General features: G+C 37.6%; 1 protein-coding gene across 1 annotated transcript in view; it reads left to right on the top strand.

Annotated features, from left to right (window-relative positions):
• LOC131586069 (1-phosphatidylinositol 4,5-bisphosphate phosphodiesterase zeta-1-like) overlaps positions 1–16,097 on the top strand; it is a 46,958-nt gene extending 30,861 nt beyond the window's left edge. Inside the window, exons 10-13 of the mRNA XM_058852807.1 lie at positions 6,149–6,321; positions 9,221–9,353; positions 10,902–11,051; positions 14,477–16,097. Of these exons, the coding sequence (XP_058708790.1) occupies positions 6,149–6,321; positions 9,221–9,353; positions 10,902–11,051; positions 14,477–14,562 (542 nt within the window). The 3' untranslated portion in view covers positions 14,563–16,097. The remainder of the gene's footprint in view (positions 1–6,148; positions 6,322–9,220; positions 9,354–10,901; positions 11,052–14,476) is intronic.
• The last annotated feature ends 394 nt before the right edge of the window (positions 16,098–16,491 follow it).

Raw genomic sequence — 16,491 nt, 5'->3', positions numbered from 1 at the left:
TGAAATGGAAAGATTTATGCAGGGAAATAAAATTCAGGACATTTATTTAAATAAACTGATATCAGTTGTTTTATATAGACTGAAAAAAACAACAAAAATCCAAAATGAAAGAAAGCCTTGGTGAAAATCATAATAAAAAAAAGACTTAAATAACCTTTTGAATGTGGCATTTGGAAATGTTCTACATGTACCAAAGCACTCTGCAGGAATGACCAAAACATGCCATAACTTACAGGAGAAAACCATGGTGTTGTAGGTAGAGAATTTTATTTCAGAATATCTCATATGTGCTTTTTGGGGTGTGCATAAATTTATATGCTGCTGTGAAAGTTGTACTTGTATGATGGGTTTTTTACTTTCTGTAGGTTTTATTTTGGACTGTGACACTGAAATGCAGCTTGGCAATTTTGTCACATCTGTTTTGTGGTTCAGTCTTGTGTGCAATAATATGACAAAATATGGTAAAAAATGATGCATGAAAAGAGGAGTGATAAGGAGCTCTCTAACTAGTTCTGATTTTAACCTCTGAAGCAACCAAGGGAAAAGAAACCAACTAATTTTGATCTTGGTATGCCTCACCTGTGGAAATTAAAATGACTCAAACCCGACCCTGCTTGGGTTCTGTGTCAATAACTATATTATTGCTCTCTTCTACTGGTTTTAATAGTCCAGAAATGCCTCCTTAGGAAGTGAAACCTAGAGGACTAATTTTTTTTTTAATGTTTTCCCTTGAATTTCACTGATTTAGTCTTCACAAAGAGTGAAGTGGTACTGCTAATTCAGGTGTAGACACCTGCAAGATAGGTGGGATAATATGATTCAACATCTGAAGCTCTCCAAATGCACTCAACTTTCCTTTGGAATGGCTCCAAATGCTGGGAGTGGTTTTGAATGAAGGTTTTATGTCTCTTCTGCAGAAATGCTTCTACTGCCAGGTTTATGAAAAAGCTCTTGGGCTATTCTGCTTCTTTTTAGGCAGTTTTTGGTGTGTGTCATAGATACTGGAATTTCACTGTAAAGCAAAGAAACACTGAAATTCCATTTTATCAGTTTTTCCAGCTGTCTTCACTGCAGACAACCAATAGAATAGTAAATAATTTATGTGAAGTCTAATAAATTTTAAAGGAAGATGGGAAAAAATTGCAGGAACACAATTGTTTCTGAAGTAGTTGCTGATCTTGTTCTAAAACTTGTCAGTGACTCCAGACTAAAACAGGAGAGGGAAGCTGATAATATTCACTTTTCTGCCAAGAATCACAAGTTAAGTAAATTTTAAAAATTATTTTGGAAACATTTCAGGTGTAAAATTGGTCAAATGACAACCAAAAATACTCAGACTTACACTGAAGTGTGACTTTCAGACTGACACATTAATTAGACAGCAAAAATCAATTTAGATTTTCAGATCTGATAATTTATCAGAAATGCTTTAGGTACTTTTCCCATGAGAATCTCACAAGAGAGGATCTCTACTTAAACCCTTTGCAGATTTACTTGGACAATGGAGGACTCTTAATCACCTGACATCTCTTTTCCAGTAGGACCACTTGTAATGAAGTAGGAGCAATGTCAGCAGTTATGAACTGTGTGACTGGATTCTTCACATTTCTAATGACAGTGTCTTTAGAGCCACAGTATTAAACTGGCCCAAAGACCATACAAAAAAGACTGACTGCACATTTTAAGGATGTTATGTCATGCAGTTATGCATTTATTCAGCTCTCAGAGGAGCAGTCCCTCTTCCTACGGCAGAATCCCTCACATTGTAAGCCATAAATCAAGCTTCTGTAGAGTGAAAACAACCATTTCAAAATGTGTAGGTGAAAAATAAAGCCAGAAGTTATCATTAAGATTAATATAATTTGGAGTCTGTTAGGGAAGAGAAAAAATACAGTTTTACTGATTTTTTTTTTTTTTGCCAGGAAGAGAGGTGATACTTTTTATGCCAAAATGTATATTGTCCATATAAGCTTGCTCTGTGTTGTAGGAAAATCAATCATTATATATTTTATTTTTTTTCTGGTAGAAAAAAAAGAGGTTTTTTTTCTTTATTTTTGGTCTAGTAGACCAAAGTCCTTGCTCATAAAGTTTGTGTGGGGTCTCACCTATTCACAGGTTTATTCTCTTTCACTTTGAAGCTCTTCCCCCCTGTCCTGTTATGCCCCTGTAAATAGTCTCGCTCCATCTTTCCTGGACTTCTGAAATATTTCTGTAAATTTGGGCAGTGATGGATTGAGTGCAGCTGTGACCTGCATGTGAGAAGAAAGCCTAGACAGTCTGTGCCCAGCTTGGAGTGCTGGTGTGGAATGAAAGCAGTGGCTTCAAATCCAATCACATTGATCATCTCATAAGCAATGGCAACATTCCAGAGCATTAGGATACGCTCCTGTTTGCAATAGCATTTCCCAGGCTGGGTGGAATTCAGCTCAGATTTGGGATATCTGAGGCACAGATTTTCGTTGCATTCATTGTGAGTGGCCCACTTTAAGAGCACAGACAACTGGAAAGAGCTGAGAGCAAGACAAGAAGGCTGATAAAAGTGTGATCTATTACATCTCTTTAGATTCAAATGAGTGAGGTAAACCATGGAGATAGGAACATTGGCACTGTGAGTGCTTTCTGAATATGAGTTTTTTTGAAAGGGCATAAAATTGATACATTTTGAGATGCATTTTTAAATGGCATAAAATGCAATTAAGTAACCCATTTCAAGAAAAAATGGTGACAAATGTGTCCTTATCTATTTTAAAATCTTCCCATTTAAATGGGAAAATGCATTAAACCTTATGGTTGTGATGTAGCTGATAGAACCAGCAAGCAAAGAACAAAAAATAAAAAATTACAATTTAAAAGTCCCACTGGGAATATTAATGAGAGGCAGGATCAAAAGATGTGCAGTTTTCCTCAATGCCTTCAAATCACAGTCACAATTCTCATTTTGGTTTTACAAAGCTTTTGCTTTTAGTCCACAAATCAATTATGTCTTGAATGGTGGCACCTATAGAAGGTGCTGTGTATGAATATTTAGAGTGTCTTTAGTTCTGCAATTAGTGGTGGAACTGACTTCAGTTAACTGCTTGTGATACAGAGGTTTGGGGTCAAAAATAATATCCTTCTGTGTATTATGGATTGGCTCATTTTTTGGAGCTAGTCTATTTCCTAACCTCAATTTGCCATATGAAGTTATTTACACCTGGGGCTTACTGGGACTGCCATGGCAGCTTTGGTACTTTGCAAGATGATTTGAGTATTCAATACTCTGATCTGAAGGGGATTTAGCCTCATGGTTCTAGGAATAGTTAAATCTGTTTTAGGTGCAGGAATCACAGTGAAGAATTGCTTTGCTCAGGTTGTTCCCCAAGCCCATGTTTTGCTGTGCTGCTTTGATTTTGATGTCAATATTAAAATTCTTCTGGTGCTTAATGAAAGGACTGAGGAGAAAATTTAATGTACACCGTGTTCAACTTCAGATGCCTTTACTTCCCCATGAAAACCATGCATTAAGATTATGTACTGCTCAGATGGTTTCATTGCAAGCTCATTTGGGTTTCTTTCCAAAATAAACTGTCAGTTTAAATCTCTCTTCATACATGCATTATATTTATACTGTTTCATAAAACAAAAGTACAAAGAATATTATTGAACAGTTCTGCTCTTGAATTCACCAAAGCTAAAATGAAACACTGGGTAGAAGTTCAGGATTGTTTGCAGAAAGATATTGCTCAGCCCAAGCTGCTGGGCATAGCTTTTAGTTTATGATCCTTGCCATTTCTCAAGAAGTGTTAGGGCTATACTGCACCTGTTTAAAAAGAAAAATTGTACATCAATGCACCATAAAGTAGTGCCCTGGGAGGCTCCAAGCAGCTATGAGCCCTGTAAACAGTTTTAGTAGAGGTTTGCATCTCAGAGAATATGACACAAAATCTCACATTTGCTTAATCACCTTAAAACTTGCAATACAAAGAAACCAGTAAGTAAATTAAAACTACTGTTCCATGCGTTTTTTAACTTGTTCTTAAGGTCAAATTAAATTAAGTGAAAACACAGTGCTGATGTTTAGAGATATCAACCCATAATAACATTGCCCTTCACTTGTGTTGCAAAAGTAATTTTCCTAATGTGATAAAATATAAAGTATTCTCGTTTGCTTGTTGCTGTTGTTACATCAGATTTTCCTGCTTAGTCGCCTATAAAGCTTGGTAAATTTAGCAATAGTCTCATTATGTGCAATCATGTAATTTGGTTCATCATGTGGAAGCTGCTATTTGAAGCTGACTGTTCGATGTGCCTAATTTCAGTTGCACTTTTAAACCCACGTATCCTGAAAGTGTGGCCTAGGACTCACCTGAGGAGTGAGAGATCCTGGCTTATCTGTAGTTCAGACTTCCAGGGGCCACAGGGTTGCAGCTCCTGTAGCATCCTCTGCACAGCTTGATTCAGTGCATTAAAATATACAAGCATCATATAGCACCAAATTTGGGGCTGTTTCTGGATGATGGGTTGAGTCATAAAGAGAAAATTTTGAACCGCTGCCAAAACCATACCAAGAAAATACCAACCCTGTTTAAAAAAGGCAATGGTGGGCAATGGGCAATATGAACACTCTGAAGTTTGGTTTCTGTTGTTAAAGGTAAAACAAAATTCCTGTGTATATTAACATAAAATCATGTCTTTACATTAACACTTAGATCAAAGCAGGAGTGCATGTTGTGTTTTGTTTTGGAGGCTTTTTTTGTTTTGTTTGAGGTTTTTCTAGACAGGGTTTCCAGTTATTCCTACTTGCTGCATGTTGGTTCATGATGCAGAGCAATTTTAGCTAGCACAGATGGGATTCCTTTCAGATTAAACAGATGATGCACTCTGGGAGCACTTCATGTATTCCACCCATTCATTGGTTTTGAGGCTATGGAACCAGAGCTCTTCAGAAGTAACCCCACCAAAAACATGTGTTTATATATCATATTATAAATATCAGGTCCATTGTACCAGCTGCTTCATTCCTATTTGTGTTGTTTGCTTCAGAATATTTTAAAATGATCATCAAAGCAGTGAAGGAACGAGTAATTTTTGCAGTGAAAACAATTTTGTGTGTTTTCCACTTGCAATAAGGATTTTTGCATTATGTCAAATGTTCATTCAATGCATTCATATTATCTCCCAGGAAAATGTAATAAGGTCCTCTTTATGAATTATTATGAGTCACTTGAACTGCTTAAAGTCTTCTTTTTTCATTCCTACCAAACCATCCTTTTAAGTAAATGACTTCTTATCATTCTCTGTTTAACACATGTCATGGGTTCATAATGTCATAATTCATTGCTGATTTGACTTCTGCATTTTCTATTTGGAATGTGACAAGAAGCTCCAATGCACTGGAATAGGGGGAAATTTCATTAAACAGGTCTATTTCAATGTTGGCTTTATCTCATGAATTACAATATCCTGTTGATGAGAAGTGTGATATTTTATTATTGGTGCTGCAGCAAACTGAAAATGTTTTGAACTGCCAAGGAAAGGAAAAAATCTGTCAGGTGTATTCTTAGAATAATCACCAGTACCTGAGGATTAAGCTCCAAGAGAGTGTGTGCTCACATAAATTTAAGAACACTTTTAAAATTGCTTCTAGTTCTATAAATTTATATGTATTTTCACTGAGTATTCTAACTAAACTAAAGCTTCTTAATCTTCTGGGTGAGATGTTTTTGTGATGAATTCTGCACCATAACTAAGGTTAGATACAATCCTGAGGTTTTGACTTCTGCACCAGATCTTTGATAGCAGGTTTGGAGTGCAGGGTCTTGCTGCTGTAGAGAAACTAGGATGTGAATTCAGTTCTTGCAGAGAGAAGGATCTCTTATTTCATATTCTCCAAGGTCTAATTTAGAAAGAAAAGGGAAGAGAGGTATAGCAATGTAAAAAAGATCTATAGATTAGTTCTTAAAAGAGGGTGCAGTTCTAAAGAGTGTACTGTTTTTGTGCACAAATAATTCGTTATTGAGTATCACTTAATTTAAGGGAAATAACAGGATCCTACATATGAATTGAAAGATGTAGATATCTTAAGCTCATTTGAAATTTTTTTTAACTTTTTTTTATAAAATGTTATCAAATCTAATTCACTAAAATCAATACTGATATAATTTTACAGTGGCCTTAAACTTCCAAACACCGGGAACACAAATGGAATTGCAAGATGGAAAATTCCTGGACAATGGTGGTTGTGGCTATGTGCTGAAACCTGTATTCTTGAGGGATCGCAATACCACATTTACACCCCGAAATGTGGGAGGATACAGCAAACCAATGTCTCTGTCAATAAGGGTAAGATGACTGAAGTGTTGTTTTGTTCCATGAAAATGGGAAAGCAAATTTTATGTATTTCAGATGCAATTATTATCTAATTTTTTTCCCCATTTTATTCCTATTCCTGTTTGTTGGGAACTAATGTTTTCAACAAGATGGTAAAACTCTCACAGAGTATCAACTGCTGCTTGGGTGCTTTCCCATCTGTATTTCACTTATGCTTGCTAAAAATATGTAGGGGTTCAGAGCCTCCAGGAGACTGTAAAAATACATGATTTTTAATGATGCTGTACAAATAAATATAAATAATGTAGCTGAAAAAGGGGCCAGACAATTGTGCATGTGGAAGCTGAACTGAAAGCACAGAATTCAAATGTGCACTTTGGGTGTTATTTCTTTCACTATCAATAATACCACCTGTACTATTATAATGTTAATTGACAAATGGAAATTTTTAAAGATAAGATAGGAAGCTTTATGCTTCTTTTAAGTCTCATTATCTTTCTATGCATATATAAAAGACTATTTATAATCCTTAAATGGTATAAATAAGGGTGAAAGGAGGGATGAATTAATAAGTCTTTGAATTATTTCTACTTCTCCCAAATTATAATGTGATTGACTTCCCAAAAATACTTGAAATGCATGCCATTTACAAATAAATGATTAGATAAGGCCTTTATTTTGAGGTCAAGTAGATTTGTTATAATTGTTCACTAATTAGAAAAGTCCCTTTTCCCAATGAAAAAGTAATATTTCTGATTACACAGAATACCACTTGCATAAATGCTATTTAATTAGCATATAATTAGTGTGTAATTGCTATTTTGTTTCTTTCAGAGTAATAAATAGCAGAGATAAAACAATAGTTAGTGACAATTATAAAATACTTACATAATGCACGCACCTAATCAAGAACATTCTAGTGTCCTGACAGTGAGCATACCAATTGTGAATAGACATTGCTGGATGATTTCAGGCAGCCAGGCAAATACATCACTTATTTTAGCCCTAATTTGTATGAAGCTGGAATTAGGATGAGGAGAAACCCTGAATTGTAATGCAGGAGACAGGCAAAACCATTGTCAATGCAGAGGAAGTGTCTGAGTTTGGAAGGAGCTGGAGAAGAGAAAGGCTGTGTTTAAGATTGAGGACTTTAGACTGAGACTTCAGGCTGGATAGTGCGGGCTGCAGAGAGGCAATGGCATCCCACTGGCTGAGGGAATGAAGGGCACAGAGAGCCCCATTCATAGCCAGCAGCAAAAACCAGGAAATTGTGGTTGAAGACAAAAGCAATTTGGAGCAGGAGTCAAAGGAAAAGCAGCTTCTGCTGAAAAAGTTACTAACCAGATGAATGCAGAAATGACAACAGAAAGCAAAGATAGAAAACATCTAAAGGGCAAATCTCTCTGAACGAATGAATGAATGAACGAATGAAGAATAGAAAAATCACATAGGGCCTGATGTTACTGAATTCCTTATCCTTAACCCAATGTGCCACAATTCCCATCAAGAGGCATAGAGCCTTTGAAGCAGAAATAGGGATGTTCAAGGTGCTTCCTAAATTTTTACATCACTCTGTATGTCTGCTTCACCTTGGATGTCAAAAATTGATTTGATTTATGGATTTGGGTCATGGTGTGCTTGAAAGAACTCACTCTTTTCCCATGCCAGGGGAGGCTTAGGCTAGGTCTAGCAGTGGGTCATGCAGGCCTTGGCAATGGCCCTCAGGAAATGGCAAGGAATCTCCCATGTCCTTAGTGGGCAGCCCATCAGTGATTGCAAAGATTCCTGGTGAAGGCAGCAGCTTTTCCTTAGGAAGAAAGAGCATCAGTGTTTGCCAAGCCACTGCTCTTCAGTATTTCAGGCTAGAACTTCTCTGGGGGCAAGGTGCTACAAGCACTGGAAAATATCAAAGCAAAGTGTGGGATTTGTGGGTTTTGATTTTTGGGGTGGTTGACAGGGGAATAAGAATCTCTTATGATGCTTAGGCCTGAGACCAGGGTCAGGAGTCATATCTTTCACCTGGACTTTCAGGCTTGTATATCTCTCTCAATACATGTTATATACTGATTCCTAAAAGGCTGATTACTGCACAGATGTTGACTCTTTCCTAGCTACCCTGAAATATAGATAAAAAGCAGACAAAGTTGTGACTTTCATAAATCCTGTCTTAGTCTGGGTGCCAGATTACAGGGCAGTCTGAGACAAAATTTCCTGTTTTTGGAAATTTTGGTCAAAACACATCAGGAAGCTCACTGAATGAAGAGTTTTTATCTAATACTAAGGAACACTGTGCAAGAGATGAGGCACAGGTGAGGCAGTCTGCTACATACCCTGTAGCACAATGCTGATGTCACGGTGGGTCTTGATGCTGATCCACTCCACACAGATTGGAATTCATGAGCTCGATAGCAGAAAATGTAAAAATCACTGTAGGCTGATTCCAATAGGATTATTTTGTACAGTAGCAAAATATAATTTTTATGTATAGCTATTGAATAAAAAAACCTGAAAATTATTGTTTAAAATATTATTTCAGTTATTTATTTATCTATATATTTATTTATTTATAAAGAGGGTGGTGAAACACTGGCACAGGCAGCCCAGAGAGGTTATGTGTATCCCATCCCTCTAACCATTCAAGGTCAGTTTGGACTGGGCTCAGACCAATCTGATCTAGTTAAAACATGCTCCTATACCACAATATTTCTAAAAAAAAAAAAATATATATATATATAAGTAAATTAGATAGGAAGCACCATATTCTTGATTCCACTGTGTTTATTACACCAGTTTATGACTGGCATATACTTAAAGTAATTTCTTTTGAAAGCTATTTCTATTATGGTGACTATATGGCTGTGGTGAATTAGTTCGTTCTTACAGTTATTTCAATATAACTTTAATTTTCCAGCTGATCAGTGGCCATCAGTTACCACCCAGCAGCATCTCTAGGACCAACAAAGCTGACCCCACAGTGCAGATAGAAATCTATGGTGTACCAGAGGACCAAACAAGAAAGAAATCTAGTATTGTAAGAAGCAATGGTGAGCATCAGTCTGCTCCTCGAGGCTGTGAACAAAGCACAACAACATTTTATAAGGAAACACCAACTTTGCATCCCAAGGAGTTATAGAAAATGCAATTATTTCTCTCTAGACTAGGATTTCCTGGCACAAAATCTGTAGCAGAAGTTCATGCTGTGTGTGCCATGTTTCTAGACTGATAGATTAAGGAAGCACAAACACACAGCTGGGAGCACTCCCCCTTTCTAAAGGAAGGTGGAATTGTTTTTTTTGCACACTGCTGTGGGCTCATCCTGGACAGCAGCTCAGCTCCAAAGAGCTGCTTGGTTGTTCTCCTCTAGTTGGATGGGAAGAGGGCTGGAAAGGCCAAAATGAGAAAACCCTCGGGTAGAGAAGAAGACAGTTTGATAGATAAAGCAAAAGCTGCCCACACAAGCAAAGCAAAATAAGGAATTCATTCACCACTTCCCATGGGCAGGCAGGTGTAGAGCCATTCCCAGGGAAACAAGGCTTCATTTTGGAGCTCTGAGGTTACTTGGGAAGACAGACACTGCAATTCTGAATGCCCTCCCTTCCTCCTTCCCCCCAGCTGTGAGCATGACACCATTTGTAAGGAACATCCCCTTGGCCAGCTGGGGTCAGCTGTACCACTTGTGCCTCCTCCCAACTTCCTGGGTACCCCCAGCCCCCTCACTGGGATGGGGAGGCTGCTCTGCAGTGAGAAAGACAGAAATCTCGACACTGTGGAAGCCCTGTTCAGCAATAGCTCAAACACTGGGGTGTAGTCAGTGCTGTTTGAGTCAAAAATCCAAAATGCAGCACCATAGGGGTTGACATGAAGAAAGTTAACCCTATCCCAGCCTTAACCACTTAACTTAACTTAATTACGAGGTTTTCTTAAGAAATTGCTGTAACTTCATCACTCGTCTCATTTGAAGTCTCTGGTAGGAGTAATCCCTTAATTGCTTGACAGGTGAAGTGTGTACTCTTTGTAGCTGTCTGTGAGCACTCCCTTATCTTTATAATACAGATCTTCTTGATGTCTCAGACTACAAGCTTTCTGTGATCTCATTTTGTCTGTGCCTCTGTCTTCTATGCTTCCTTTTTCTTTTTTATAGATAGCTGCTGTTTAAAATCAGCCCCTGAATTTCTTTTCCCTGTATGAACATTGCTAAAGACCAGGCAAACCCCTCCTGTTCCACATTCTCTTTTTGTATTTCTGGTCAAGTGAACGTTCTACTACCTGAATTTATTCATTTCCAACACTGTGAAAGGAGAAACTTTGACAAAAGCATGAAACTGGTATGGCTATAGGAAAATTTAAGCTGAGCAGAAGTTCTTAACCTGGCTATCCTTGTCTCATTTTTCTCTCTTTTAAGGGATGACACCAACTATCTTAGGCTTTTGCCCCACTACAGTCAGTGGGAGTTTAGTTATTTGTTTAAATGGGCACAGATACCTAGGGTAAAAGAAACTCTTTACCAGTTCAAACTAGTGATAGCAGCTTAGTTATAGAGTAGAAAAAAAAGAAATCATATTTTAATCCTGTTTCTTTTCTCCTTTAATTAGCTTTGAGCCCTAAATGGAATGAAACATTCTCTTTTAACATCCAAGTTCCAGAACTGGCAATGATACGCTTCTGCGTTCAGGATGAGATTTCTCTGTGTAACAACGAATTCCTTGGCCAGTACACTTTACCTGTGATGAGCCTGAATACAGGTAATATTTTTATGTCAACCACCTATAACAGCTCAAAAAAATCTGCAACATTCCAGGCTTTTTTTGTTACTGTAGCATTGAGAGACTTCAGCACTATGTTTATTTTCTAGAGCACGATTTTGTAACAAAATGAATAAATGGCACTCTCTGTTTTTGAAATAAACATATTCTCTGAATGCAAATCCATGATGTTGAAATCAGAACAATATTAATGGCAGGTGATTCTTCCCACTGCAGTGTTCCATTCTAGATGGAAACTGCCCAGGTGGTATTTTAATTCATTGCAAGAAGTGAGACTAGTCAGAGCTGCTATGAAGACAGTGGTTTTGTGCACTTAGATAAGTTCAAAACCCAATACCAAATTAAAACAAAATCAACCACCAAAACCCCCTCAGGTAACCTATCTGCAACTTTTCAGAGTGGAGCACAATGGTTAAAAATAGGGCAAAATATTCATGGTATTTTTCTTGCTGGAGTTTCTTTTGTTAAGCCAGTAGAGTTCCTGGAACTTTTGTAATGAAAAGGCTGCTCATAAAGAGCAGACACAGAAGCCAATAGGCCAAGGAGAAAGGCTTATGTAAAATGGCTGTTTACTACACTGGCTTTCCAAAGCCATTTCTGACAAAACAAACAGCTTTTATTAGTGAATAAAGACGGCAAGGCAAAACACTGGAGCTGGCAACAGGCACCACACCTTTTTTATTAAGCTTAACAGGATTTTAAATGGTGCATTTTTTTTCCCTCATGTTTGGAAGTCATAAAGCTGCTTGTGATTCTTAGTTGAGGCTGAGGAGTTATACAAGAAAAATGACATTACTCTTAGAGCTCAGTTGTTTTTCTACAACATGAATTTTTACACTGATAACCTTTTCGTTTCCTTTTATTTGTATACTTCAGGATAATGAAAGAACACTCAACCTAACAATTCGCAATATCTGAGACAAATTCAAATATCAGGCACTGCTGCTTACAAGTACTTGCAAAATTATTGATTGAGGCTTTTTTAGATACAAATTTTCAGTGAGGCTTAATGTCTTTATAATTTTGGTTACAAATGAGGGATTCATATTTTGGAAAAGTAAGAGCAGTAGATTTCTGAAGAAACATTTTCAGTGCAATAATTAAAATTCTAGGGAGTGAGTCTAGGTACAAAAATTATAAATGATGCCAAACAAATTACCCCAATCCCCACTTAACACAATATAAAAAAAGTAATTTGCTATCAGAATGCCCAGAGGCCATAAATAAAATGCTTCTAAGAGGTAAAGTGATAAATAATTTCAAAATTTATTACAAGCATTCATTGCAATGCTTAACATTGAGATCTCTGAAAGCAGGTCTGGAACGATGGTTTTGCTTTAGGTACCCAAGTACTCTCTAAACAGTGAAATAGGAAAATAATGTTCTTGCAGAGGGAGTCACAACAAGCAGAAGACAAGGCAAGAACTGCCTAATATGCTGGAGAGTGAGCATGGATTTCAGTCTTAGTCTTCAGCATTCCAATTGCTTAAATCTGTACTACAGGACTGTCCCCAGGTCCCTAGGATTCATATCCCTGAGGTTTCCCTGAGGGCAAGTTGCTTCCAAAAGCTGAGCAGTGCTTACATCTTTTATTTTCTTTGACAGCCAGAGGGGCAAAGTTGTGCCATTTCCTCCCTCCTCTGCATTTTCTTTTGAAAGGATTCAAATCTATATCCACACTGCCTTCCTTTCCCCAGCAGCAGACTCCCAACTACCTGTAGACTCCACTGGGGAGGAATGCTCGCTGTCCAGCTGCAGCAGAATTTGATTTTCCATGTAGTGATTCTGTAGCTATACTCAGAGGGGCTGAAATTGAGAAAAATTCTCTACCTGGGTGGTTAAAGGCAAATAGGAGGGGGGAGTCCTCTCTTACAGTCCCTGTGCCAATGAATCTGCCATGGTGAATACTAATACAGGACAGGAACTCAATTTTTAACTCTATTATCATGGGATCCAAGAGTAGTTAATCATTTAATGCAAATTGGGGCAATTTCAATAACAAAAAAGAAGTTTTACTTCTCTCAGGAAACTTTGTAGAATCTTCTGTAGGTAGGGGCTAGAACACAAGTCTTCAGAAATTAGTCTTAGTCTTTGAAGTGTATCTTTGGATAGGAAATCAACCAAGCCTTCCACATATTGTGTGCATGCCTTAAAAACTGATCTCAAATGTAAATTGCCTACAACCAGCTTTAATATTTGCTGCCTAGAATCTGAACCTTAAATACCAGAGGAACTTATGTGTAGTGTGACAGAACAAGGGGAAATGGCTCAAGCTGTGCCAGGGAAGGTTCAGTTGGACATCAGGGAGAATTTTGTCACTGGTAGGGTTGTCCATTATTAGAAAGAGCTGCTCAGACAGGAGGTGGAACCACCATCTCTGAAGGTGCTCAAGAAACAATTGGATGTGGCACTCAGTGCCATGCCCTGGTTCACAAGGAGGTGTTCAGTCAAAGGCTGGACTTGATGATCTTAGAGCTCTTTTCCAATCTAAACAATTCTATGATTCTGTATGAAAGAAGCAAGAAATTCCAAACCCAGGTAAATGTGGCTCCCAAAGACTCCACAGGCATCCACACACACCTAAAGAGGGATTTTGAAAACTACTGTTCAGAACATGGATACTTCTACAAAACAGACTTACTTAAATAGCTGGAATTATTTACATATATACATAGAAAAAATACAGAATTTTTTTTAACCATAAGTGACATTGTCACTTGTTATTAAATAAGGGACATTTAGTCATATAAAGCAGTACAGGCCGGGATTTTTAAGAAAAAGTTGTTTTGTTTTCTAAGCAGGTAAGTGAATTATGTTTGAAATTGAGAACTATGGCTTTTCCAAATGCTTCAACAACCAGATGAACACATAGTTTCATGATGGCATGACTTATCTCTGATAAAGTGAATTACTCATATGAAATTAACATTTAAGAAGTCATGGTAGGAAGTCTTACACTTCACTTTTTTCTGCCTCAGCTGCACAGTGCATGGCTGCTGCAGCACCGTTCTGTAGGTGCTATCACTGCTGATTCACAAGTTCTTTCATTTGCTCTCAAAACAATGTGTGCAGCACATAACCTGGGATGTTACAATGTAAGTTTGCCCATGTTTAAATATCACTGGGCTGAAAGTCTTCCATTTGAAAAAATATCACATCCTGCAAAACACTGGGCTTTTTCACTCTGACACCAAAAATACCAGAATTGAAATACTATATATATATATAAATGAGAAAAACCAGCACAAATGATATTCAGTTCTAGTATAATTTCATTTTATTTTAAAGAGCTACTTACAGAATCATAAATTATGCCTTGTTTGCATTGGTGATCATAAAAACACTCCATCATAATATTTGTGCTTGTGGTTAATACACTAATAAAGGTGTCATTATATTTACAGGTTACCGTAACATTCCATTGATATCCAAAGAAGGCACCAAGCTGGAACCTGCATCACTCTTTATTCATATTTCATATTATCGATGATATTCTGCAGAAGAAATCATTAAAATAACATCTGTGGCTTTGCAACAGCCCCAGTGGCCTGATTCCCAGAGAGGCACATTCACAATGATTTTGTGAAGCCAGAGGGAATATTATGGAGGGGGTATCCCAAATAAGGGCTGCTGTCCTTGGCCCTACTGCTGTTTTTCTGTAGGAGAAGACTGGGTCTGAGAAAACCTAAGGAGCCTTGAGGTGCACAGGTCCATGGGACGTGATGAGAAACATCCACAGGTCCTGAGGAAACTGGCCTGAGCCGCGATCCCTCACTTGGGAAGTCAGGGCAGGTTGGGGAAGTTCCCACTGATGGAAAAAGTGGAAACATAGCCCACATCTGCTATCAAAATCAGCGTTGAGGGAGGTGATTTTACCCTCCTAGTCTGCTCTCAGGAGGTCCCACTTGGGAAGTTGCATTTAGCTTTGGGGCCTCCAACACAAGAAAGAGGTTGATCTTTTGGAGAGAGTCTAGAGGAGGGTCATGAAAATGATCATAATTAGCATCTGTGAACTTAAAGGAACCACTCATGTTAATTATTTAATATATAAATATATATTTATAGCTCTAAGTCTATTCAATGCATGTATTGACTTGAACCCCTTATGCAGCATAGGACTGCAATGTGGGAAGACTGCTGAACAAATATCTGTGGCATCATGAGCTTAAATAAATCCCCCCTGAAAGCTCACACTCAATATAATCTCTTTATTCATGAACATCAGCTTCTCCCTCCTCTCTTCACACAAATGACCAGTTATATCTGCCTCTTGGATGTCAGAATAAAAGAAACAATGATACATATTGTTGACAAATTAATGTCCTGGATTAAATGTGACATTGTATCAAAACTTCTAACATTCTTTAAAAAACCCAAAGTATTGATTGGATAAGATTTAATATGAAATTTGCTGGACATCTGCAGGGAAATGTATTGTCAGGGAACCATCCCATGGTCCTCTGGTGAACTCATCACATGCAATGATGATAAATTACATCATTACCAGCATTGTTTCAACACCATCAGTGGAATTAATGGGCAAAGAATGCGGCCCCACACACTGAGAATTTAGTATTTTTACTGTACTATTTAATATTAACAAAACCAAGCCCTTCATTGCTGTCATAAGAACTTCTGCATATTGCTACAAGTCCTTAGCACGTGATTCCTTAAACTCACGCTGTCAGGAATCTGTGGCAGGAACATGGTAGCACATTTAAGACAATAGCATTATGAAATGTTAGGATATGTGCTCAGCAGATGACTGCCTATTCTCAAGGGCAACTGAGACAAAATGTACCGTGGGAAATGGGATAAAGAAACATTAGTGAGTGGGCAAATAATTGAATCATCTCGGAGAGCATTTAAATTACACTGTTTCCCAGGGAGTACCACTTTTCTTCATTGAACTGGACACTGCTCAGCTGAATGTTAACAGCTCCCACAAATGTTCCTTTGCTTTTCACAACAAGCTTCAGTACACGGCCTTGGAGCTCTGGGACTCTGTCATATACAATCTGCAATAATATATAGTGAAATAGAAAAAAAAATACAAGTTTGTTAATCTATTTGACAGGCAAAGCACTTCAAATAGGATGATGATTAATCCAACTTTGTGATAATTGCTTTAAACTTCCATCCAGAATAGTAAGCTATTAACCATGAGCCAAATTCACTTAACTTAGTGAATTTACCTCAGAAATACATTTGACCTTATCTAGTTTATATAAAGAGATTCTACCTTAGAATCACGAGCTTAAGCTCATGAAATCTGATTACCATTTTAAAATAAATTTGAAACCTGTCTTGAACAATGCTTGAGAAAAAAAAAAAATCAGTATTCATAATTTTCCCTGTGAAAACTGGGAAAGATTGGACCCAGTTGAGCAAATGGAAGTTACTAAATTTAGATATATCT

Source organism: Poecile atricapillus, chromosome 18, assembly GCF_030490865.1.
Source record: "Poecile atricapillus isolate bPoeAtr1 chromosome 18, bPoeAtr1.hap1, whole genome shotgun sequence".
Lineage (NCBI taxonomy): Eukaryota > Metazoa > Chordata > Aves > Passeriformes > Paridae > Poecile > Poecile atricapillus.
The sequence above is the reverse complement of the archived record's forward strand: the minus strand, read 5'-3'. Positions and strand labels throughout refer to the sequence as shown.